The sequence below is a fragment of the Danio rerio genome, chromosome 15 (genome assembly GCF_052040795.2).
Source record: "Danio rerio strain M-AB ecotype USA chromosome 15, GRCz13ab, whole genome shotgun sequence".
In the NCBI taxonomy this organism is placed as follows: domain Eukaryota; kingdom Metazoa; phylum Chordata; class Actinopteri; order Cypriniformes; family Danionidae; genus Danio; species Danio rerio.
The window spans coordinates 18,645,403-18,672,188 of record NC_141035.1 but is presented as its reverse complement, the minus strand read 5'-3'; the positions used below and the strand labels follow the sequence as shown (position 1 = coordinate 18,672,188).

The 26,786-nt window shown below is 36.1% G+C and overlaps 1 protein-coding gene and 1 long non-coding RNA gene across 7 annotated transcripts in view; one reads left to right on the top strand and one right to left on the bottom strand.

Annotated features, from left to right (window-relative positions):
• LOC137487733 (uncharacterized) overlaps positions 1 to 26,786 on the bottom strand; it is a 753,637-nt gene that overhangs the window by 31,914 nt on the left and 694,937 nt on the right. For both annotated transcript variants that reach the window (XR_015509211.1, XR_015509210.1), the window contains exon 4: positions 21,949 to 22,087. This is a non-coding gene — a long non-coding RNA (uncharacterized LOC137487733). The remainder of the gene's footprint in view (positions 1 to 21,948; positions 22,088 to 26,786) is intronic.
• Positions 8,687 to 24,612, top strand: hnf1ba (HNF1 homeobox Ba). 5 transcript variants are annotated; one of them, NM_131880.3, is given in 9 exon segments: positions 8,687 to 9,186; positions 11,517 to 11,716; positions 13,904 to 14,174; positions 14,263 to 14,498; positions 17,898 to 18,058; positions 18,776 to 18,902; positions 18,984 to 19,163; positions 19,258 to 19,376; positions 22,239 to 24,612. In NM_131880.3, coding segments are annotated over 9 exon segments (1,680 nt in total). In that variant the 5' UTR covers positions 8,687 to 8,821; the 3' UTR covers positions 22,260 to 24,612.

Below are 26,786 nucleotides of genomic sequence, written 5' to 3'. Positions count from 1 at the left end.
AGAAATGTGCTATAGATTAGGTAGGCTAAATTCGTAAAATGTATGTGTAAATCCACAGTGTGTTTGTAAATGGGAGTGTATGGGTGTTTCCCAGTGTTGGGTTGTGGCTGGAAGGTCATCCGCTGCGTAAAAAAAATATTATTATAAGGTGGTGGTTCATTCCGCTGTGGCGACCCCAGATTAATAAACGGACTAAGCCAAAAAGAAAATGAATAAATGATTGAATGAATGAATGAATGAACATATTAATTATAGAGCCATTTTAGAGGCATCAAAGTCAGGGGCAAATATTTGAATGTCTAGCTGAGGACAGCCTGCTCTCACTAAATGCATGAGTAATGACCCCATGGAGGTCTAAATCTCCACTATTGGCAAGGCACACTTAAGACAATTAAGAAAATCTTTATAATAGCATTCTTATTAAAATACATTTATATAACATTTAATTTTATATAAACAGTAAAAATTGCAGGGTTACACAATTCCTCCATGTTGTCCCAACACAAACTTATTAAGTTAACTTAACAAATTTAAGTGGATTGAACATAAAACAATGAAGTTGCCCCCCAAAATTTAAATAACTGTGTTGTTTCAGCTCATTTTAAAGAAGTAGTTGAACCAGCTGCAAAATGCAAGTGATGTGAGTCAAATTCAAATTTATTTTGGAGTAACATATATTACAGATATAAAAAAAAATTACTAATATACCACATTCAAAACACTTTTGTCAACACATGGCAAATATGAAACTTTTTTAAATAGAAATATTTCTACTGTATTTTTCATTTTGAAAAGTGGCTTAAAGGCATAGTTCAAAACTACAAAATTCTGTCATCATTTACTCATCCTTTAATTGCTTCAAAGCTGTTTGAGTTTCTTACTTTTTTCATAAAAAAAAAAAAAAAAAAAAAAAAAAAAATATATATATATATATATATATATATATATATATATATATATATATATATATATATATATATATATATATATATATATATATATATATATATTTATTTTAAAGAATGTTTAAAAGGAAACCCGCGCGAACGCAGGGAGAACATGCAAACTCCACATAGAAACGCCATCTGACCCAGCTGAGGCACTAACGGGCGACCTTCTTGCCTTGAGGCGATAGCACTACCTACTACGCCACCACGTCACCTAAGAAGGAACATAGAAACATTATCTGACTAACATCTAGCAGCTAAATGTGTTTGGAAAAATATTCAAAGGCTTTTATTTTCATAAACAGCGTGGATGTTAATGTGTCTGATTGTTCTAATTGGCTAAAGTAGATGTCTCACGTCAGCACGTTCTAGACGTGAACAAGCTTTTTCCAGCAATTTTCCTTCTGTGTTCACACAGCGCAGCATTCCAGCAAATTACCGGCAATGTCACAACTACTCTTTCCGGAAAATTGCCAGAACAATTTTTCCAGTATTTTCAAAAAGGGCCTGTTCACACATACAGACCTTTCTAGAAAACTCCTTATGTGTGAAAGGGGAAAATTATGAAAAATGAGTGCTTGACGCAAAAAAAACTGGAACTGAGCACATCATACAAGACGACAGGACTAGTGTCTGGACTCTGCCACCAAAACAAGAATTAACAAGACGGAAGTGGCAGAATCCTCACAGAGTGTGAGTAAACGGTGATCACATTTCTCATTTTTGTGTGAACTGTCCCTTTAAGAGGCTCCTAATGTTAAAACGATATTGCAGATCATTGGATGGTAGTTTATCCACTAATATTGTGTATTCTGTATAATATATATTAGAATAATACAAAAGAATGATTTTATTGTGTATTGAGTAGAATAAATGTTTGGTTATTGCAGATGTTTCCTTTTATTTCAGATTCATATGGCTGATATCAAAATGGGCAGATTTTTTATTTTTATTTCAGTATTTCACAAAATGGACGGCATGGTGGCTCAGTGGTTAGCACTGTTACCTCACAGAAAGAAGGTCGCTGGTTCAAGCCCTGGCTGGGTCAGTTGGCATTTCTGTGTTGGAGTTTGCATGTTCTCTCCGTATTCGCGTGCTTCCTCCGGGTGCTCCGGTTTCCCCCACAGTCCAAAGACATGTGCTATAGGTGAATTGAATAAACTACATTGGCCGAAGTGTATGAGTGTTTGTGTTAATGTGAGAGTGCATGGGTGTTTCCCAGTACTGCATTGGAGCTGGAAAGGCATCCACTGTGTAAAATATATGCTGGAATAGTTGGCGGTTCATTCCACTGTGGCGACCCCTAATAAATAAGGGAATAAGCCGAAGGAAAATGAATGAATGAATGAATGAATTTGACAATATAACTTTCCATGTTTTTATGTTTGGAATGGAATATTATATATTTATTTGTTTATTTTTCTATTGTAAAAACATACAATTTTATTTAAATTAAACAATAGATATTAAAATGTTAGTCAAACAGAAAATGTAAACTATTAATTTATGAGAAATTCATGACAATTTCTGAAAAAGGTCAAGTCTACTGCAACTTTTTGTTCCAGCTCCAGCAATCAGACAGCACAGGCGAGCTGTTTTGAAGAGAACGGTGCGCTCTTCATCAGAGTGTAACGGTCAGAGGGGGCAGGATGAGGGTAAGGTCCGGCTTACTGTGTGGAACGAGACATGATCCTCACACACACACACACACACACACACACACACACACACACACACACACACACACACACACACACACACACACACACACACACACACACACACACACACACACACACACACACACACACACACACACACACACACACACACACCATACCTTCAGTGCCCTTTTTGCCCAAAAAGTTTCCAAGCGTTCCGCTTTGTGCCCCAGACTGAGGTGGAGGAGGGTCACACTTCCAAATGACTGCCAAGCACAGTTTGGGTCAATCTGCTATGAACATAGTTAACCTCAAACCTCTTGCTTCATCCCGTTCACACTCAAACCATAAACAACTCACTCAAGCTGGATTGAACCTGCTGGTCAAATCAGCGGATTTAAAAAATCACTTTTTCTTACATGTCTCAATTAAAATTATACATTTAGGCTTTTTAATCATTTTTCTAAAGTTTATATATTTCCCCCTTATTTCCTTTTATTACAGGGTATGCGTGGGGTCTTAAATCTCAAAAGCTACATTTAAGGCCTTAAAAAGTCTTAAATCTACTGAAATGTTGTTTCAGGTCTTAAATCTTTTTTTTAAGACGTCTTAAGTTTCCTTTGTTCATGTATAGCTACCCAATCTGGCAATTAACATTCATGCAGTCACCAACAATCCAAATCTCAAGCAAACTTTTTATTTAAAAATAGCATTTTAACTCTACCACCATGTCTTAATGACTTTCCTTACAGAAACATTTCATTCTCCATTTATTTACTGCTGAGGAGGATACTGACCTGACCTATATATTTTTGTAGTTATATTTCAGTACTGACTAATCTAATATGCACAAATAAAATATTGTACAGCTTTCTATTCAACATATAAATGTAAAAGATTTGTGAGGGGTGTACTTATATATGCTGAGCACTGTATGTAATGGAAATACAGGACTTGCCATTTTAGTGTCTGCATCTGCAATAATGACAAGTGTTTTCTGCTATACTGAAAAGTCTTGGTATGTTGTCTTTTGTTATATTATTAAATTATTATTTTTATTGTATTATTAAATGTATTAAATTATAATTATTTTTGGTAGGACAAGTGAAAATCTTTTCCAACTGGGATATTTGAAAAAAAAATCCTTAGCATTTAGCCTTGTATAATTCTAAAATTTCCTTCATAATGGTCTTAAAATGGTCTTACAAATTCTTACATTTTTTAACTTGGTGAAACCTGCAAAAATCCTGTATACAGATATAGTTTATTTATTGACCTACATTACATTTTCATTTAGTGTGCAATATAGATGTGTGTGAATGTAAAAGGTCTTTAAAGAGTAGTCCTTTTTGACATTTTAGTTTTTTTCCATTTGAGTTTTTGTGATACTTTTTGGCAAAAAGTTGTATTTTTTAAATATTTAAATATTCTCTCAGAACCTTCAGGACAAAACTGTCCCTATTTAAATCCAATAAAGCCACAATATTTCATGCCACTGAAGCAAAATGTCACACAGGCTTCCTTTTAGGCTGCAAAATTTCAACAATTTGTAACAAATTTATAAATTTGTGATATTGTGGCACACTGTATTTCACAAGTTTTGTTGGTCGAGCTAATATATTTTTCCCTGCTGTTTTTTTTTTTTTTGAGCACAACAAATAGGGGGGGTTGGTGGTTGGTATGGATATTTTAATATATTTTAATATTGATTTAAAATTTGTTAAATGAAAATGATGTGGTGAAAGAATATCGATAACTGGATGGAGAAATTCTCTTTTTGTTTCATTAGTCAGAATTATTAGCCCCCCCTTTGAATTTTTTTTTTTTCAAATGATGTGTAACATTTTCACTGTATTTCCGATAATATTTTTCTTCTTATTTTCTTCTTTTTTTCTGTCTTATGTTGGCTAGAATAAAAGCAATTTAAAAATTTTAAAAGCCATTTTAAGGTCAAAATTATTAGCCCTCCTAAACAATATATATTTTTCAATAGTCTATTGAACAATCCATCGTTATAAAATTACTTGCTTAATTACTAGTTAAGCTAACTAACTAGGCTAAGCCTTTAAATGTCACTTTAAGCTGAATATAGTATCTTGAAAAATAGCTAGTAAAGTATTATTTACTGTCATTATGGCAAAGATAAAATAAATCAGTTATTAGAAATGAGTAATTAAAACTGTTCTGTTTAGAAATGTGTTGAAAAAAATCATCTCTGTTAAATAGAAATAGAGGAAACAAATAAACAGGGGTTTAGATGAGAAAATTTTTATGTGTCAGTGATTGAGGTAATTTGTCCTCAGTGAATGTGTAAGTTGCGTGAATTTGTCCTCAAAATGAGTTCTGAAAACACACAAATCACGCAAGCACCAGTATGTGTCACTAATAAAACGAAAGAGAATTTCTCCATCCAGCTATCAATATTCTTTCACCACATCATTTTCATTTAACAAATTTTAAATCTACATTCACATATCAGTCTCTTCATAGGAATTATCAGGAGTTGGAATCCTCAAATAGTAGAGCAAGGTGCACGCAACTCTACGGTTGTGGGTTCAACTCTGAGGGAAAGCCAAATGTATAAATGTAAATGAGATCTGGAGAGAAAGTGTCTTGATCCTTCTTCAAATACTGAGAGTGACTCAGACTCATAGATGTGTTGAGATCAGGTGTTGCTGTGCTCATGAATGTCAGTTATAGAGTTAAGTCTGTCTCTGAGCTTCAGCACCTGGCAGTGAAAGAGGATTTGCATGCACCGTTACTGCCCTTCCAACCGCTTCACGACCTACACAAACCACTTACTCAATCTGCCCCTGCTGGTGCAAGCATAAGTAGCAGTTTTAACTGTTTTAGCCACGTTTCGCTGTTATTTAGTACAGTGCTCAGCATATCAGCATAATTAGGTACACCCCATTGTACTCAACATGGGCATTGTATTTTGGTGCATTTAAACAAAACAGATTTATTAAACAGACATATATATATATATATATATATATATATATATATATATATATATATATATATATATATATATATATACATATATATATATATACATATATATATATATATATATATATATATATATATATATATATATATATATATATATATATATATATATATATATATATTAGTCACCAAACATATTGAGAAATTGAAAGATAATACAATTAAATTTAAGTTAAATATTGCAAAAATAATTACAACCTACAAAATTTCAACTAAATTTTTCCATTATTTAGCTTTTCTTGCTTTTCCGTCTTTCTTTAAAATTTGTATTTAATATTTTTCTATAAGATATAAATTTGGATGTACTATTATTTTGGACAATTATCGTAAGTTATTTTGTTAGATAAGCTCCAGATTTGGCTTCAGTACTGACTAATCTAATATGCACAAACATAATATTGTATAGTTTTCTATTCAACATATGAATTTAAAAGATACTTTTGTGAGGGGTGTACTTATATATGCTGAGCACTGTATGTAGGACTTATGACAATAATGAGTGTTTGAAAAGTCTTTTGATATGTCGTCAAATGATTCTTGTACTAATATATGCATACAATTTTTGTTAGTTATAAAATTTATATTACAATATTCTTAATATTCTTACACAGAATGACAATTTAATTGCCATGCTCTGTATATCTTGTAAAAAATGCATTATAGTCATTTTTGCTCAGATGCAAACAAATTAAACAGAGCACATTTTAATCTATAGGGGTAAAAACGTGCATTACACTTTACATGATTGCTTTGATGCTCAAAAGACCAAAAGTGAACGTGCACTGTAAAACCCAGCAGTCAACGTTATCAAATGAAATGAGTGTAGTTAACTCAAAATTTACTGAAAGTTAATTCTACTTTGTTGAAAAGAGTTTTGAACTCAGTGTTGAATGTAATGATTTAATTAAATATTTCATTACTTCAACTTAAACAAAGTAAGTTCACAGTACTCATTAGGATTATTTTTTTTTTTTTTTACTCAAATTGTTTGTTGCAATTGGTTTCCTCAAACGGTTTGACTTGGCTTAACTTATTGGGTTTTACAGAACTCAGTTAGTTTGAGTTCTCTTCATTTATTGGGGTTTACTGTGCTACAATTGCTTCGTTTACTCAAATGGATTAAGTTCACAGCACTCATTAGGATTAAATGGTTTGTTGTAATCAGTTTCCTCAAACGATTTTTGATTTGCGTTTTACAGTGTGTAGAAAAATCATCTTAACACAGTTTAGACAAAGCTTTGGCTTTTTAACACTTTAAAAAAACATTTTATTAATAATTCTTCAATCACTACACTGTAAGAAGTGATTATTTATTGTACTTTAAAAAGGTGTGTAAACCCTTTGCCTTAAAAGTGACAAGTTGACCTGTTGTAAATTGGAACTGTTAACTCGATTTAACTTAATTTTTTATAACCATGCACATAGTTCATATACTTATTTTTTTAAGTAAAGCCAATGTATCATTTTAAAAGCAACAGTTATTGTAAGTAAAGTCAACAAATATTTTATTTAAAGTGTATTTGACCACAAAAAGGTTTAAATTATTTAAAATATAATAGAATTGCTTATGGTTGCATAATCATTTACATATTTTGGTAACACTTTACAACAAGGTTGTAGTTAATTACTAATATGAACAATGGTAACACTTTATTTTGATGGTCCATGCTTAATATCTGCTAATACTGCTCCTTTAACAGACATTTAACTGACTATAAGAAACTTTGCAAGTACATGTCAACTTATACTAACCCCAACCCTTACACCAACCTAACAGTCAACTAATAATCTAATGAGAACTAGTTGGCATGTCGATGCAATGTAACTTAAATTCAACAAACGGACCATCAAAATAAAGTGTAACCCAATACATTAATTACAGTATTTATTATTCTGATAACTTTAGTTAATGAAATAAAGTTGATCATTGTTAGTTGTTGTAAACTTAATGCATTAACTAATGTTAATGAGCATAAATTTGGATCTTAATAACGCAGTAGTAAATACTGAACTATGATTAATACATGTATTTTCCATAATAAGTTCTTAGTGAACAGATAAATCAACATTAACTAAAGAAACCTTTTTTTTTCTTTTTTTTTTTAATGTGACACAATAAGTACATGTCAGAATAAAATTTCATTTTTTAAATATATCTCTTGTCAATTGATGGAACATTATTTTACCCATATTTGACTTTTTTTTCACACGAGTTGTTTGAAACACTTACTTGCATTTAAAATATGCATGGAGTAAATACAACTTTAAAATAGGTCGACCCAATTTTGACCCAATAACTATTTGCTTAATGTGTGCTTTCTCTTTGTTTCTCTGTCAGTGTTACTAATAACTGCTTTTTTAGCCTTATATATTATAATATAGATACTTTGTAACCTATATGCCAGGAAATCACATATAATGTTTCTGGATTAATTGAGAATGGATGTATTTAAAGGGACAGTTCACCCAAAATGACAATTTACTCACTATATACTCACCCTCAAGTGGTTCCAAATCTTAATGCCTTCTGTTGAATACTAAAGGAGATATTTTATAGAAAGCTGAAAACCTGTAACCATTGACTTTCATAGTAGCAAAAACAGATATGAAAGTAAATGGTTAGGTTTTCAGCTTTCTTAGGCCTATATCTTACTTTGTGCTTAACAGAGGAAAGAAACTCATAAACATATTTTGTGAATTATTGAAAGTATTCAAAAACTATTTAGGTTAATGTACACATTATATGATACAAGAACATCTTTAGTTTAAATATTGAAACAGCACTTCACTTACTGTTTGTTAGTCCCAAAGACATCTATTCAGCTAAACAATTTTAAGCATTATTATTATTATTATTATTATTATTATTATTATTATTACAACGCGCTTTACCAAACGTTGCCAAAGTCCAAAGTGCTGTGCTGATAAGAGTGTGTAAACACGCAGTACCTGCGCATCAGTCGATATGGCCTGGGACAGCTCATTTGCATAAAGGCCCTCAGCAGCCGCCCACTCATTACCATATTTTATATCGCCTGCCCTCTGGAAGCATCATGGCAAGTTATATCGTTCAGTCCGACAGGGAAGTGGCCTAACTTTCTCGGAGCAGGTGTCTTTGGAGGAGCTCACACTTGGAGGCGTGAGGAGGGGAAAGATCACAATACCGCATTTCCCTCTCTAGACCTCCTAAATATTTAGATGTTTGCAAACATGGTGTCCAAGTTGACATCTTTGCAACAGGAGCTTCTGAGCGCCTTGTTGGACTCTGGAGTTACCAAAGATGTGCTTCTGCAAGCTTTGGAGGACCTGGACCCGAGCCCGAGCGCTTTTGGAGTTAAACTGGACAGTCTGCAGATGTCCCCGTCCGGCTCCAAACTCAGCGATACGGATTCAAAGCCGGTGTTTCATACGCTCACTAATGGACACAGTAAAGGGAAGTTATCCGGAGATGAAGGCTCCGAGGACGGGGATGATTATGACACACCGCCAATTCTCAAAGAGCTCCAGTCTCAAAACACCGAGGAAGCGGCCGAGCAGAGGGCAGAAATAGAGCGAATGTTGGCGTGAGTTTTTACTTATTTACTTTTATATTTATAGGCCTAAATAATTAATATTTAAAGTTGATCAAAAACTATATTTTTAAAAATTGGCAAAAAGAATTGATGTTGTTGAATAATTTTAGGACAACTATGAGGGAATTTATGATCCTTTAAAATGTTGAACTATAGGCCTACTTATGTTATTATAAAATATACTTATAGTTACACTGTTGTTATCCATTGCTTTATATACAAGTTAAAGAGATTAAAGTGAAATAACCTGTGGAGCTTCTGAACTGACAGTGTGCTGCTATAATGTATTTGAAGGCCGACTGTTAAGTGTGAAATTAAGGCCGTTAAAGCAGTTGAATTTTCCATTAAGATAAAAGTGCTTATTTTTTCACCCAACTAGTCATTAAATTTGACTAAAGTGTAAAATGTTCTTAACCTGATATAAAAAAATCTAATAGAAAAGTTTAATTGCTAACTTCTGATCTTTTAAATCAAAGGTCATTGAGATACGTACAAAACTTCTTATTTGACAAATGTAATTACTGTCTGAAGTTCTTAAAATATAGTGGAATTATTTTGGACAAAATAAAAATCGTAGCCTAGTTGTAATTTAGAAACGAAATTTTTTTTTTCTTAAATAATGCAAAGGATTATTTCGGGACAGATTATTCTACCGGTGTTTACAATTTTAAAAGCACGCGCCAGTGTTTCCTCTTTTCACATTCTGGTTACTAATTATCTACGTGAGTTATTTCTTTAGCTTAGAGATATATCAACTAAAGAAGATCTATTTATTATTAACCACCTCTGGCCTCTCGAAAGAAAACACAAACATGCATGCTGTTGTCTGAATGCAGGCTTGTGCGTAAATTTAGGCCTTTTGAAAATTTTTTTAGGATTTGCGAAAATACTGATAATATATTTATTGTATTAATATAGCACTTTTAGTTATAATATTTTGACAATTAGAAATGATAACTAAAATAGGCCTACCACGCGGCCAATAAATAAAAGGAGGCCTATGCTATATGTGGATGCTATGTAATTCAACAAGAATAATATTTCTATAACTGTTACACCCTCAGAAGCGCCACGAAATAAAGAGGAAAATCAAAACTAAAGCACGTGGAGTTGAGTTATTAATTTTATCCTATAAATCATCAACTGAAAGATACACAGTGACGAATGATTAGCGTGAATGGAGATCTAGTTATTCATTGTCGAAAGTTATAAACCAAGTTCGAGCACAGACATATGTGTTGTCAGTATCCAAACCAAAACCGTCCGGACAGATTTCAGGAGCAAAAGTTATTTCTGAAATTAGCTACTATGGTAAGACTGAACTTTATTTTAATGCATGTTAAAATATGTCGGGTGAAATTCGCTTTCTTTCTTTCTTTCTTTCTTTCTTTCTTTCTTTCTTTCTTTCTTTCTTTCTTTCTTTCTTTCTTTCTTTCTTTCTTTCTTTCTTTCTTTCTTTCTTTCTTATTTTTTATTTTAAAGTCTAAAGGTTTAAAGTAAAGTTTTGTTTTATTTAACTTGATTATAAACTTAACACTCTTTTTCATTTTTTTAAAAGTGGCCAACATATTTTTTAATTGTTAGTAAATATTCTGTTGCATTAGGAGCAAACATGCATATATATATATATATATATATATATATATATATATATATATATATATATATATATATATATATATATATATATATAGGCTTGGTTTAAATATAGCTTTAATGTTTGGCCATATGTTTTAGAGTATTAAACATTTTTATTTTTAAGCTTTTATCCTAGCCTTTAATATCGAAGTTAATGTTTTGTTTATTACATTTAATTAAGAATATAGGCTGCTACGGCTTTTAAACGGCTATGTCTTTGTCAAATTCATTGGTTTCTTTTAATAAAATTTGCTTTGATTTAAGCGATTTTTTGTCTCACGCAACATGTCTCTTTTCTAAAATACGGAGCAACGTTTAAAATGTCGAACTACACTTTAGTACCTTCTTTAGATTTGAAACAAATTGCTTTACAGTGACCACAATATACAGCTGCCATGAAGTCCTCCAATTGTCTTTTACTTGTCCTTTTGTAATTAAATCACGGTAGTTGAATTGCACGCACGAAATTAAGTCTTTAACCTTTGGAATTATTTACAACCCATTGAATACACTGATTAACTATTGTTTATTAGCGCCGGGAACAATTGACCGCACTTGCAAAATTTAGAACATGTTAAAGAGTGTCATAAATATAAAAGAAGTGAAACCAACCATTAAACACAACTTTTTAATAGGACTGTATTAAATGAGAGTGTTATGTTTAATGTTTCCGATCTTTTCAGGGAGGACCCGTGGCGCGCGGCCCGCATGATCAAAGGCTACATGCAGCAGCACAATATCCCTCAGCGCGAGGTGGTGGATGTGACGGGCCTGAATCAGTCGCACCTGTCGCAGCACCTGAATAAAGGCACGCCTATGAAAACGCAGAAACGCGCGGCGCTCTACACCTGGTATGTGAGGAAACAGCGGGAGATCTTGCGACGTAAGTTAATATTTGTTTCTTGTTGCATGTGACGGTTTTCAGTGCCACCGTTGGAATATTGTAGGTCATATAAAACGTCCTTGTTCAGTTGCATGAAATGGAATTCATGACTCGAGTGTGGCAGCACTTTAAACCTGATTTTTTTTGAGGAAGTTAATTAACCTTTTGATGTCTGTTTGAATTATGAAGATAATCTAAAATAAGTTACCTTCTAAATAATGCACCTGCGCGATGTGTAGATATTGATAAACATTTTTAGGTGCGTACTTATTGCATCATCGCTTTTGTCACCCATTTTGAAATTATGTTATCATAAAAAGCACAATGGCATATAAGGGGACAGTGGTATGAATCAAAGGTCATCACTCAATTTTTCTGTTTAAGATCGACAATATGATATTAGAAAACATAACTAACATTTTGTTAAATTAGTGGGGTTAATTTGTACCTCATTCTCATTTTATTGTTTTAAAAAATTGCATTGCATAAGGCCAACTCTAAATTTTCTCAACATTTACTCTTACACTCCAAAAATAACTCATAATTGGATGAACTTAAATTAATTCAGAATTCCGATAAGTTTGTTTAGCACCAACTAAAAACAATTTACACAATAAAATGCAATTATTTTATCAAATAAAAGTTTAAATACAGTTGTATTTTTATTTTTATTTTATTAGTCTTTGACAAGGCTGGGATGATTTTAAATAATAACACCTGCTCATGGCACACTTGTAATACTTTGATCATGTACGGTGGCCTGGAAGTGCAAAACAACATTACCAAGTGTAAAACACTTTTACATAGCTCAAGACAAATTTACATTTTGAAAAACATTTTTAACTATCATCAGACACAATTACATAGGAAAAACAATTTTACCAAGGACAAAACAAATTTACATTTTAGAAAAAAATTTATAAGATCCAAAACACTTTTACAAGTTCCAAAACAAATGTACAATTACAGATTCCTTACGGAAAGTACAACACACCGGAAGTGACGCGGAATGTACAACACACCAGGAGTGACCAGGAATGTAACACACACTGGAAAATATCAATAATTTCTAGCTCGTGTGTGATTTTGTAGATCGGTTTCCATGAGTCTACAACTATAAAAATCATGGTTTGACCAACTGCGATTAAAACATATTAGAGCTATTCTGAGAAAATATCAGCATGAGAGTAGAAACATGTAAACCCAAATACATGGAAACAATCAAAGCACGGCACATGTTGACTGATAAAGTTATCAAAACCTACCCTGACCTGTAGACCCGGGTAGCTCATTTAGGAAGGTTGGTTGATACTTGTGCAGACCCTTTTGACTTGGGTTTGAATCCTGTTGATGACATGTAAATTATAATTATTTCTTTACATTAATTTTGGTTAAATACCGTTCTGCTACACAGATATTAAAGTAATAAGAATCTTTTTTCGGTATGGGCATGTTTTGTGGCTGTGAAAAAGTGACGAATATGCCAATCTGCAAACGTGAATAGTTTACATCTGAAAAAGGGCCTCATTTAACACGGACACCAGTTAAACCGTAACACCGTCTTCATTCAGTTTACTGTTAAGAGTCCTCAAGCAGATGTTTACACCGTGTAGACTTGATATCATGTCCATGATAACAGCGTACGAGTGGCCCTCGTTAAAATATTGAGCACATTGGTGCAGTATGTCTGGTATTTTCGTCTGGTCCGCATCCTTTATAAACTCCAAACACCGACCACACGTAAAGAAAAACTGTGTTAAGCTGCTCATGTGTATGCCACAACACAGGCAAAACAACCCTCGACGCTGTCCATCTTCGGTCACCATAAACTTTGTTTGCGCCATGCATGTACTCTACAGCACAAATTTACATTGGTACATTCCCTTTCCGTAAGGAATCTGTCATTTTAAATTTGTTTCGGGACTTGTAAAAGTGTTTTGCGTCTTGTTAATATTTTTGGAAAATGTAAATTTGTTTCGTCCTTGATAAAATAGTTTTTCCTATGTAATTGTGTCCGATGATAGGTAAAAATGTTTTTCAAAATGTAAATATGTCTCGAGCTTTGTAAAAGTGTTTCACACTTTGTAATGTTGTTTTGCACTTCCCGGCCACAATACTCATGCTATGCTCATGTCCTATATGAAAATTCTACATGTGACGCTAATATCCTTTTCTTTTATGTTTCAGAATTCAACCAGGCCACACAAGGCTCTGGCGCCACCATGTTAGACAAAGGAAATCAGGATCAGGTACTCCTTTTTTTCTCAGAGTTTAGTCAGTCTGGGCAAGGTATGGTCCAGCCAGGTGATGATGCTGCTATTGAGCCTGCTTGCAAGAAGCTCAGACGCAACCGTTTCAAATGGGGGCCTGCATCCCAACAAATCCTTTACCAGGCTTATGAGCGGCAGAAGAACCCCAGCAAAGAGGAGAGAGAGGCATTGGTGGAGGAGTGCAACCGGTAAGATGACCTTGCTCTGAATGTCAAAATAAATTACTCAATTTCATCCCAGTTAATATGCTAATGTGTTTTCCTTGACTACATTCAGGGCTGAGTGCCTCCAAAGAGGAGTGTCTCCATCGAAAGCTCATGGACTTGGCTCCAACCTGGTCACAGAGGTGCGAGTCTACAACTGGTTTGCTAACAGAAGAAAGGAAGAAGCCTTCAGACAAAAGTTGGCTATGGATGCCTACAGTGGGCCAGCGCATAGCCTAAACTCCCTCCTTTCACATAGTTCCCCGCATCACCCACAAACTAGCAGCTCCCCACCAAGCAAGATGCAAGGTACTGATACATTCACTGTGAGCTTACATGTGTTATTTGATTCTTCCTGGTAACCTTTGAATGTTGCTTTGAGTCAGAAAATAAAATCACTGAGCTTTGGCTTTTCTGCGGTTTAGTCTAGAAAGAATAATTAGCACAAGCCCCATTATAATCACTCCACCAGTTAAAGATGACTTGACATAGTTGATGAGATCAGAGAGAAAGCAAAGAGGAGAGCAGTGATCAATGAGAGTGACAGAGTGAGCTGAGCAAATGGCATTGTTATTCCCAGCTTTGAAACACACACCAAGAACAATCTGCATTGTACCTGCAATCTCAGCTCCACTGAAGTCAGCAGGCAAGAGTGAGACACAAAGAGCAGCCACCCTTGGACAGGACACAGGGTCAACCCCAGGTCATGTGGCTCAGCTCGCTCTCGAAGCCTAGTTGTACCTGTAGGGTCACTGTGGTTTACTGCATGCCCCACTCTTGTGTTATCTAATGAATTGTATTCCCAGAAGGATTTATTGACTTAGTTTGATATGGCAAGACTAGGCTGTAAAAGCAACACAGTCTTTGACCGACCAGCTTATTACCTACTGTTTCTTTCATGTCTGAGCGCTAAAGAGTCAGAGTGCTCTTTTTCTGTGGGTGTGTTGCTTGTTTCTGTGCATATAGCACTGCAATGAGTGGCTTGTCTGTTTGCGTGTGGTGTTTCCCTTTGCACACCTGACCAGTCAGTGACCTCAGGTTGTGTGTTAATTTGGCTGAGAAGGGGGAGCAACGGGATGGAGTTGGTCTCTTCCATGCTTTTAGTCAAGGGACTTACAAGGTGTCCTGCCAGTGGCCTGCCAGCAGCATCAGCTGTTTTTTGGTGTCAGAAGCTGGCCTGAAAATAATAGCACAGCAGGACCCCTCATCACGTTGCCAGGGCACAGCCTGTATTATGCATGCTTAATTGACAATTAAAATCCTCTGCTACTACATCTCCCAGTCCTTTGATAAGGGACTCCCCTCTTCCCTGCTCTCTTTACCCTTTCTCAGCAGGGAATCTTTTTGTCTGTGGCATATTAGAAGACTGTAGTGACTGTAACCAAGGTTCATTTATCTCTGCTGGGCCAGGGGGAGGGACACCTCGAAGCCCCTCTCACCTTTATGGGCTGTGGTTTAGAGGCAGTGGCTGTGCTCTGAGCAGAACAGCAGGAGCTGTCCGATGGACTATTGGCTCTTTTTGGACCAGACAGGACTGATGAGTCTCTTCTTCTGCTCGAGGTATAGAAAGTACTGGGTGATTCCCTGTCTCAGCCCCCTCTTGGAAACTACATAAACCAGGGTTTTGTTAAAGAGGTCGGTACCAGGTCACATCAGTGAGAGACTTAACTTTTTTTATTGATTCAGGTTTGGCCTGTTGATAACAAACAGGCCAGTTCGCCGCCGTTAGAAGGTCAACCGATATGTGCGTTTTGGGGGCTGGTTGTGGTCTTCCCTATGTTTGTGTTGTCGTCCTGTTGGAAAGCAAACTGCTTTCAAAATGGTCTTTGATCCTGTTTAGGCATGTTAGAGTGGTTGTTTAACTAGCTTATATCATTTTTTTGAGAAACTAAAATGATTAATTAAACAATATGACCCCTGAACATAATAGTGAAGGACAAGCAGAGGACAGGACAGTTTAACTTGTCTTGTTTTGGACTGTTGGGGGCAATAGAAAGGCTGAAAGGCCACATACGTCCTGCTAAGACCCAGGAGGCCTATCATATGCGGCAGTGCTATAATGAGCACTGCCTGGGGATGAAGAGCCAGGCTTTGATATTACATGTGTCCCAGGGAGAGCTGAACCCTTTAAACCAGTTGAACCCTCCTGCTTCCACTCCCCTTCAGCATTTCCCGCAACCCTCTGTCATTTTAACCAAGTTTTGTGGTAGCATTTTTTTACAGGTCAAACTGTATTGTGTGATTACCACAAGCATCATGAAACCTGAAAACAAATTTTTGAGTAGTGATAAGCTGAAATATTTTGCCAATATGTAACTGTTGTCTATACTTAGTCAAGACGCTGATTTTAGCATTGGTCACTGAATGGTGCACATTGCTTTACTGAATAGTGTAATTAAGACTTAGTTTATGATGCCATTCCATGTAACTTTTATGTCGCGTTCTCAGAGGTTGTACATCGGTTTCTGGTTTCCTCAGAAACCGAGCCCTCCTGCTGGTCAGCATGGCCCAGACAGCACAGACCTGAATGATTGAACGTGAGAGGAGATCCCTGCAGTCTGAGTGAATGCCTGATAGAGTCAGACAATAGTCTGTTCTTTCCCTGACACTTTTAGTGGTTGTGCGGTAGTAAAGTAAAGACTGTTTATAGTTGCTGGCCTATTGTGTGCCAAGCAGGTTGTAGGCCCAATGGAGTGCTTTATTGTCCTGAGCTGGCGTTTACAAGACATTGTAGAGAGCTGGCAATGTTGTAAGTGTGCAAAGGGGTTGTATCTGTAGTTCCGCTACACAACAAAACTCAGCAGAGGGATTAGACTTTTCTGTCATTTTTTTTTGCTGCCACTAGTTGTACTATTTTGTGTGGCACATCTATTTAGAAAAGCTCAGGGAATAATCCCATAACAAATAATAAATATTTATTTTGGCTGGGTCATCATCTTGCTTGGCTGCACAAACCTAGTATTTAAATGTAGGAGTGAAACTATGTGTCTGACATTAGCCTTAATTGAGAAATGTTTACCTTGTTCATATCTGTGGAGCGTGGGGTTTTTCAAACATCCATTCGATAGAAGACAGGCTGGATTCCTGTGGCCCTCCATAGTCAAGAATACCCAACAAAAATAAATATGCTAAAAGAGAATTCAGCTTAGGTTGAACATAATTCTCTCATAAAACTTTATTTCATGTAGATCAGGAATGTTCCTGCAGTATGTCCAAACTCGGTCCTGGTTGGCCGGTGTCCTGCAACGTATAGTTCCAACCCAATCAGACTCACCTGGGCTAGCTAATCGAGCTCTTACTAGGCTTTCTAGAAACATTCTTGCAGGTGTGTTGAGACAAGTTGGAGACAAAATCTGCAGGACATCGACCCTCCAGGACCCTCCAGGAGTTTGAACACCCTTGGTCTAATGGGACAGGAGATAAACTCTGCTGAAAGGGGGCCCTCCAGGAGCAGGATTGTGCAGCACTGATATAGATTATTTTAACAAAGTTCTGAAGTTCAGCACAACATAGTTTTTTAGAGTTGCAGACAGCTCACGTGTACACATTGAGATGACCTTGACCGTTCAGCCACCAGATGTAGAGGCCCTTGTTTGTTTGCTCTTCCAAACTTGTCAGTGACCAACAAATACTGGCTGGGTCACATTTTGTAAAGCAGTTAGACGATTAAAACTAAAACTAATTTATCTCTACCTTCCTTTACAACAGGTGTCCGGTACAGCCAACAAGGTCCAGGTGAAGTCACTTCTTCAACAACGATCAATCACCATAGCAGCAATGCCATGTCAACCAGCCAGTCAGTGTTACAGCAGGTCTCTCCAGGGGCGCTGGACCCCAGTCACAGCCTCCTGTCACCTGATGCCAAGATGGTAAGCACTTCCAACACTGATAAGATAACACTATGTCTGCTCTTGACACAGTAACACAAAGTAGCGCTTGATAGATATCTTCACCCAGCAAGTGGGCTTACAATTGCTGCATTGTACTTCCCAGTGCTAAACCCAAAGCTAGACGGCAGGCCTTGGCCCACAGTGCACTGCAGGGCTGATCTTAGTAAATGTTAGCTGGTGGTAGTGAGAATGGGGCACGGCCATGGCTGTGCCAACAAACCTGACAAAGAGACATTCTGTTTGTATTGATTAAATGCCGCGCAGAGGAGAGGAAGGGTGGAGTTGTGCTTGTTCTCTGTTGGTTGAGTGACACTGGCGCTCAATGGAGTTGCTTATCTGAATACTAATGTTTGAGTTGGGCGAGATCTTCATGTAGCTTTTTGTTTCAGGACAATTTTCTGTGCATTAATTTTTCTAGCAAGGCTGCAGTGTTACACTATAGGTCAAATTCATCATGGTCTAGGGTGCGTTTCTGTCAACAGCCAGTTGGAAGTTGGCGTAGGAGGAAGGGAGTATGACAGCAGCTTATCTGAGCAGTCAGACGTTTGTCTGAGCATGGCCTCCTCTCAACTCTGCCTATTCAAATAAAGCTCTGTGCCTCCTGTCAGGGCTCTGATACTTTCTTAAGATAAGAGTACAATTCTGACAGAAGCGTTCTAGTCATTCTGATGAACTGGTGGTGTATTTTCTTCACAGATCTCGGTATCAGGTGGAGGTCTTCCTCCAGTAAGCACCCTGACCAACATCCACGCATCCCACCACGTGCACCAACAGACCCCTAACCTCATAATGCCACTCTCTGGAGTCATGGCCATTGCACAAAGTGAGTGTCCATCCACATTTGGTTTCCTTTTCAGATTATTCATACATTCTCCTCTTGACGTCGTAATATTCTTGCATTCAGGTTTGAACACATCACAAGCACAGACGGTGCCTGTCATAAACAGTGTTGCAGGCAGTCTGGCAGCACTGCAGCCAGTACAGTTCTCTCAGCAGTTAAATAGCCAACACCAGCAGCTCATGCAACAGTCATCTGGACACATGAGCCAACAGTCCTTCATGGCCTCTGTCTCACACTCACACAGTCAGTCTACTACCTCTATTCAGTATTTATTGATCTAGTCAGGCCTACATCATAAAGCTGTAGATGTAAACTGCTGTTTGTGTTATCTTTACAGTGTACCCACACAAGCAGGAGCCACCCCAGTATTCTCATTCGTCTCGGTTTCCCCCGGCCATGGTGGTGACAGACGCCAACAGCCTCAGTACACTGAGCTCAATGTCCTCCAGCAAACAGGTCAGTAATTCAAATTATTTACCAAAATGGACTTGCTGTAGCCAGGCTGATTAGTTTATTTAATGGGTGCTAGTGTCTGTCTGCTTGTCCTACAACAGGGGTGCCCTTTTGGCTTCATTAATGCTCCAGAGATACGATTATGTGGAAAGACACTTCCAAAGTGAGCAGAATAAGATTTCTAGAGTATGCTATAGATAGGACTGATGTTGAGTTTTTCACTGCTTTAGTGTCTTTTGTTTAGCTAGGTTTGTTGTACATCTCAATCAGTGAAGCGAACCAATATGTGTAAACTCCTTAGAATTCCTATTTCCTTTGAACAGCTTGACCAATCAGTCACCCGTGATCGCAGACTGAGCACGGCTTGATTGATGAAACCAACTTTCTCGTTCCTTTCTTTCGTTCTTTCGTTCTTTCGTTCTTTCTTTCTTTCTTTCTTTCTTTCTTTCTTTCTTTCTTTCTTTCTTTCTTTCTTTCTTTTTTCCTTTCTGTCTTTCCTCAATCTGAATGCAAAGTCACTCTTTGGTCCAGTTTAGCACAGAGGTCAGGAAATTATCCTCACTGTTAATCAAAGCACTCGTGCTCCTTCAGCTCCCCTGCCATGGACGGGAGTGTATTTAGTAATTATGCCTCTTCCCTTTTCCCCTGCGCTCTGTGACCGCTCTAGCCTGAAATGCGGTCTCCAGTCACCGCTTTCACATGCCCAATTTCCCACGCTGCCACATCACTAGCTGCGGTGAACCTGATGCCTTGAACTTCCTGCCAGCATGAGCTCCTCTTATCAAGATCTAGTCGCTAAAGATACTTTCATTTGCATTTACATCTTTTAGGGACCTAAAAATTTGAAAACTGGTTTTAAAATGCTGTAAATGAGATGAAAGAACAATCAAAGAGATGATTCTGTGAAAAGTTGAGGCCATTGCATGTTAATTCTAAAGGAAAGACTGAATATTAGACAACCAAAACAATAATGGTGGACTACTGAACTGTATGTGCACATGCACATAGTGTTTCTTTATGAAGTGAAATCAGCAACTCGCCAACCTAATTTACATACTGTACCTACCAACACTCTCGTTTTTGCCGGGGGTCTCCTATATTTCTGACCCATCTCCCACCCATCTCCCGTATTGTTCTGTCTCCCGGAAAACTCCAGGAATTCCATCTTATGGTTGGGTTTATGCTCTTATACATGATTGTTATCCAACTATTATTCCCCTCTGATTTTGGGAATAATTTACAGTTATGGTTGGGTTTAGGGGTAGGGATTAGGAGTGGATTACATTTTCAAACAAAAATACAAAGCGTAATGTGCATTTACTCACAATGCAAAAAATTAATAAAATGCGCTGCTTTTTCTCACAACGCAAACAATTTGAATAAAAATTGTCGCATTTTCACACAACACAATTTATAAAACATGCTGCATTTTCTCACAATGCAAACATTTTAAGAAAATGTGTTGCATTTTCTGACAACACAACTGAAATGTTTAAGGAGACCCTAAAACATGTTTTTTAGGCTATTAAGGTAATGGTTAAAAGGCTAATAAATACTAAAGACACTGGAATCGGGATATCACCTAAAGATCACCTACAACTTCACTGAACAATAATAACGACACAGCGGTGTCTGTCATGTTTTTGGGTCCCCTTGAAAAATTAACATTGTGTTCCATTCTTTTTCTGTTGTGAGAAAATTGTATTAATTGTTTGCTTTGTGTGGACATCTCGCAGCACATCTTTAAAAAATGTGTTTGCGTTGTGACAATTTGCAGCATGTGTGCTGTCAAACAGATAACGATCTTTTTCTCAATTTGCTGGTGTTTGCAATTGCATGTGTTTTTTTTATTGCAGCATGTTAAGCTCTCTCTCGGCCACTGTAAAAAAAATTATGTTTCAGCATTAATATGGATGTTAATCCAGAATCGCAATGTACTTGGCAAAATCATGACATGCTCACCAACTAGTCTGGCATGACTACACAAATTTTAGTCACAAGAACAGGGATCGATTTTTATGTTGTTGTAACTTTAAAAAATTAACTATTTCATGTTTAGTACACTCTTGTTATGTACACATACACCTAATCTGATGCGAGTAGTGGTTTTTAAAAAGATTAAAGTAGTTTTGCTACTTTAAAATGTTGACATTTCTTTTTAATAATTTCTTTTTATGTTAAAATTCACCTATAATGTTTTTCACTACACTTGGTTAATATATAAATACTAATCAATTTAAATCTAAACTTTATATTTAGACCATACAGTGTAGTGTTTATTTTTAAATTTAGACAAAATATAGAATACCCTAGTTGTGGATAAATGTAAAAAAAAAAATCACACATTTCACCTGTGGAAGCACTATTAAGTTCAGTTGAAAGCATTTAGATATCTCAGGTATGTAGTTCCTCAACCCCCCTAGAACCGAGAAGGCAATTTTAAGCTCTTATCAGCCTGCTGTATTTGGTCTGGGCGGTGCAGAGGGCTCTTTGGGGGACATTACAAACCATGCTCACTCTTTATAACCCTCCTGTTTGCCAAGTGATCCCACCCAACCCCAAAAAAAAAGCTTACCTCCATTCGCAGACCGCCATCTAATGAGTGTAGAACTGAGCAGCTGGCCAGCACCTTTATCAGGTGTGCCTATTTGTCGGCTAGTAGGTCATGGCAGGGTCACTTGCCTCTCTCATGTCCAAAGAAAGAGCAAAAACACCTAAGCAATACGAGAAGAAAAACTTTTGTTACAATGGTAATGAATGCAAAGGGATGAGGTATATATTTATTCAGGTGTGGCTGATAAGGAAATTCTGCAGATTTTGTTCACTTATGTGTCCACTTCCTCTTTCGCTCTTTATTTCTCACAGTGTCCACTACAGGCCTGGTGAATGTATACACCTGACTTCTTCGATGCCAAGCAACAGGAGCACATTGTCCCAACCTCCATTCCCCTTCATCGCACCTATATCCATGGCAACCCATAATATGTGCGAGCGGCACGCTGGATGATCAGTGGGTCAATAAACCACGAGCTGAAGGCAGGACTGATGAGAATGAACACTGTTGGGGTGTTTGGGTTCACAGTTGGGTGACTAGAAGTCTGGCTCGGATGATCAACATGGCGCCCAATTTAGTGACAGTATTTTACTTCTCATTGATGGACAAACTAAATTAAGGAACGCACATGATCCATATGAACAAACAAATACGAAACGCATACAACACAGTCAGATGAAGATGCAAAGATGAAGCGGGAAGACCTGGAATCCAGGAATAAGAGCACAAAATGTGTGTGTATGTAAAACTTTACAATCAAACTGTGTGGATCCAATGACAATCAGACAATGTTAGACGCATCGTTAATGTAAAATAACCGATGCAAAGACGTCTTCCTTGAGATATCAATGCTTAGAAAATGTTCTGTACAGTTGGGTGTAAATACGAGCAATTACTATATCATTATTATTATTATTATTATTTCATTACTATGAAGGATGTAAATATTCAGTTTTATCTGTCTAAACATGTAAACTGTGATTGTGAATGTGACAATCTAAGGAACAGGCATGACGTATTGGAATATGCAGTGTGTCAGAGAGCAGGATTTCAAAACTTTTCAGAAAGCTTCGTTGACGTCAGATCTTAAAAGAGAGATAAATGTAAAAGCACATTCAACAAAACGTTGAACCTATTGATCCTTCTGTAAGCCTTGTTTTAAAATAGACACTGTTGTCAATGTTGACTGCCATTAGTGTGGCGTCAGATAGATAAGAGTCATCTTTCTGTGCCAGCCAAAGAAATACTGAATTAAGAAGTGGTCGATCGGAGAGACTCAGAGATAACTCTATCTGTAAAGAAGTTCACAGTTTTTGTGATACTGGGAAGAACGGCCATGAATCATGACATCTCTAATTTAAATATTGACCTTCAGTCAAACTGTCATTGTGATGGTGGGGAGATATCTGAAGAAAAGAGCGTCCTGTTGAATTGGTCAGCGTAATTGTTATCAGCTGGAATTTCAGAAGTTGAGGAAATCGAATCAGTTCGCCACTTCAAACAGTATTAGCTGCTCACGCAACCCTGAACTACCAGAAAGCATTGTGAAATAGTTTTTACTGTGGCTTTTTTTTTTACATTTAGGCCCAATCCCAATTCTACCCCTTAGCCCTTTCCCTTACTCCTAACCCTCGTTTTGCGTGTTCATGTGAAGGGGTAGAGGTGTCCAAATTCTCTTTGGCTTGAAGACATAGGGCTAATGGGAAGGGCTAGATACCCCCTGAAACAGATTTTTCAGGACCACACTTGAAACCAAGGGGTAAGAAAATTTCCCAGAATACACAATCTACACGGAAATAAGGAGATGGATAAATCAGTATTTTTTTGTCATTATTTCAAATTTGTACAACAAACAAGCACATGTGTTAATATATTCATAGCCGCATTCGTGTTTTACCATTATGCTTTAAAAAAAAAAACGCTAAAATAAAACACGTTAAATTTGGCTATAATCTATAATCCCTAACAATAGCTTCTGTTTAGCAGTCCCACAACATTCAGACACTCGATGACACTGGAATACCCTGTCAGAAAAGTCTAGTGGCTGGGAATGAGCTTTTTACAGTGTCTGCTGTAATGTTAATGTTGTTTTGTGTGTTTACATTGATGAAAATGGGCAGGGTGTAAATGCACAGTACAGTTTCGATCTTATTACCACATTAGATTGTTATGATAACACGATATCGGTGCCTTCGGTGATTTCCTCTAGTTAAATACCCACAAATAACGCAACTGGAAGAACTACAGCAGTCACGATCGTTGATCTCATATGAAGCAAGAGATCGCGATGACATCTGATGATGTGTGCAGGTGCTGTAGTACTGTCCTATTTCTTAGGGGTAAAATTTAAAACCCTTCCCATTCACACAGGGGTTGCCACAGCGGAATGAACCGTAAACTTATCCAGCATATGTTTTACACAGCAGATGCTCTTCCAGCCGCAATCTAGTACTGAGAGTTTAAATTCTTGTCAAAAGGTCATTTCAATGTTTTTTTTGTTATGTTGTAACTATGTTCCCACTGCCATTGCTGGTTTATTCTCCTGTTAAATGCTGGATTTATACAAGATGTGATTTGTTCCACATTGTATTATTTTTGTACAAAATGAAATCAATCTTTTAAAAATCACTATTTATGCTTTACGGAAAAAGGTTTCGAGTAAAGTTTTTTCCTCAAGATTGATAACAGTGGTTCTGTATTCCTTGCGTATTTCCTCATACTAAACATCACTGTCTAGTATTTGCCAAGCTATTATAAGATTTTACTCCACTTTTTACACAATATCGTTTTTATGACATGGGTGTAAGGAATGCGTTTACATTTTATAAAGCGCTTATTATCTCATTGTAAACTTTATATATTGCACAACAATCAGGTTCTGTAAGAACTGTCTATTTTTACCATAAAAAATTGATATTTAACAATTTCTGATGAATAGGGCTCAAGTCCTGAAATGCACCCTTTTTACTTTTATTTATTTTTTATTTATTTATCTATTCTAATATCACTGAATCTTTTTTATTTTAAATAAATGCAATTTCTAAATTTAAAATAATTAGTTTTCTTAAAATGAATTTACAACTAAAAATGATAAATATATATTTTTTTTAAATTATATGGACTGCTCCATGATGGATATTTTATTTTGTAATATTATTATTACTATTACAAAACATTATATTATTATAATATTATTATATTCTACTGTATATAATAATATTATATATTATATATATTATATATGTTATATATTATTATTATATTATAGTATATATAATATATTATACTCTCTCTTGATCTCTCAGAGAAAACTATGTTATATACAGTTTATAGGTATAATTTATACTTCTAGATATTTATTGGGGGGGCACAATATATTGGTACCTACTGAGTCAGAGAAAGACCACAGACACATACATCGCGAAATGAGGAGGGTTTTTTTTCTATATGGTGTGCAGTATTAAATTCCATTTAAACAACACTCTTCCAGCAGTCCTTACTCGCATGCAATATCTCGTTTGTCACAGGGGTATGCATGAAATGTTTTTGAATGAAAGGGAAAGTGCCAAACTGCAGTTAAAGTTAAAAAAAAATAAAAAAGAAACATCTGAAATTACATGAAAATACAGAGGAAATGTGAATAGCGTGATGACGCAATATCATTAATCAAATGATGTGCTATAACATGTAAACCAGGATTATGAATGGAACATTCAAAAAGCGACTCATGTAAACACTTTAATCATATTATTGTCATTCAGATTAAGGTAAATAATTTGATTAGTGATGTCCTTGTAAACATAGTCAGTACATTAATTCAACTTATTTTTCAATAATATTATTATAAATAATATTACTATAAAACTATACTATAAAATAACAATATTATTCACAAAAACTTCATTACCGCTGACGAGCTCTCTCAGAAATTGTAAATATTTAAAAATAGGCACTATCCTTATAAGTAAACTCCATAGTTGCCATCTAAACAACTACATTCTTGACTAAAAAAAAGCCTCAAAAGTACATTATGTTGTCTAACAGCAGTAATATTTGTCAGACTTTAGAGTGTCTCTCTGCTTGTTGCTGACTGTATGTTGGCAGAGCAATACACAAAGGTGAAGAGGCCTTTGTGTGATGTTACTGACAAAATATTGCACAACTACCAGCCAATCAGATTCAAGAACCAGACAGAACTGTTGTATGTATAAGTAAATAAATAAATAAACAAATAAATAAATAAATAAATAAATAAATAAATAAATAAATAAATAAATAAATAAATAAATATTTATATGTAGACAGACAGACCCAGTGATTAGGTACAACATTTATTTCTCAACCACATATTTTACCCAATTCTGGGTTAAAACGACCCAGCATTTTTAAAGTGTGGATTTGTTACAAGGCAGTTGATCTAAATCAAATCAGGCTCTAAATATAGCAACAAAGTCACTAAATTTGCAATGCAGCATGAGTAGATCATACAAAAATCCATGAGTTAGCTCCTACATAAATAGTTTTCATTGTGTTGCGGTGTCAGAATTAAGGGTGGGTAAAATGCTGGGTATTTCAAATATGTGGTGTTGTATTTTGTTCAGGAGCGTGAGAGCGAATGAGTTGCAGGTCTGGAAGAAAACCTCCCTGTTGCTCTTTGTTTTCCTCCTACAGGTCTGAAACAACAATTTTCAAAATTCCCCTCTCAAGCTATTGCTAAACTGGAAGATTGAGTGGCACATTGTTGATAGAACCAAAACACGTGCCAATATTAAACAGTTAGGATAACCACTTTGTTGCTGTCAGTGCACTGTAATACCCAAAAAGTTAAGGTAACTCAAACTATTTGAGAAAACGGATTG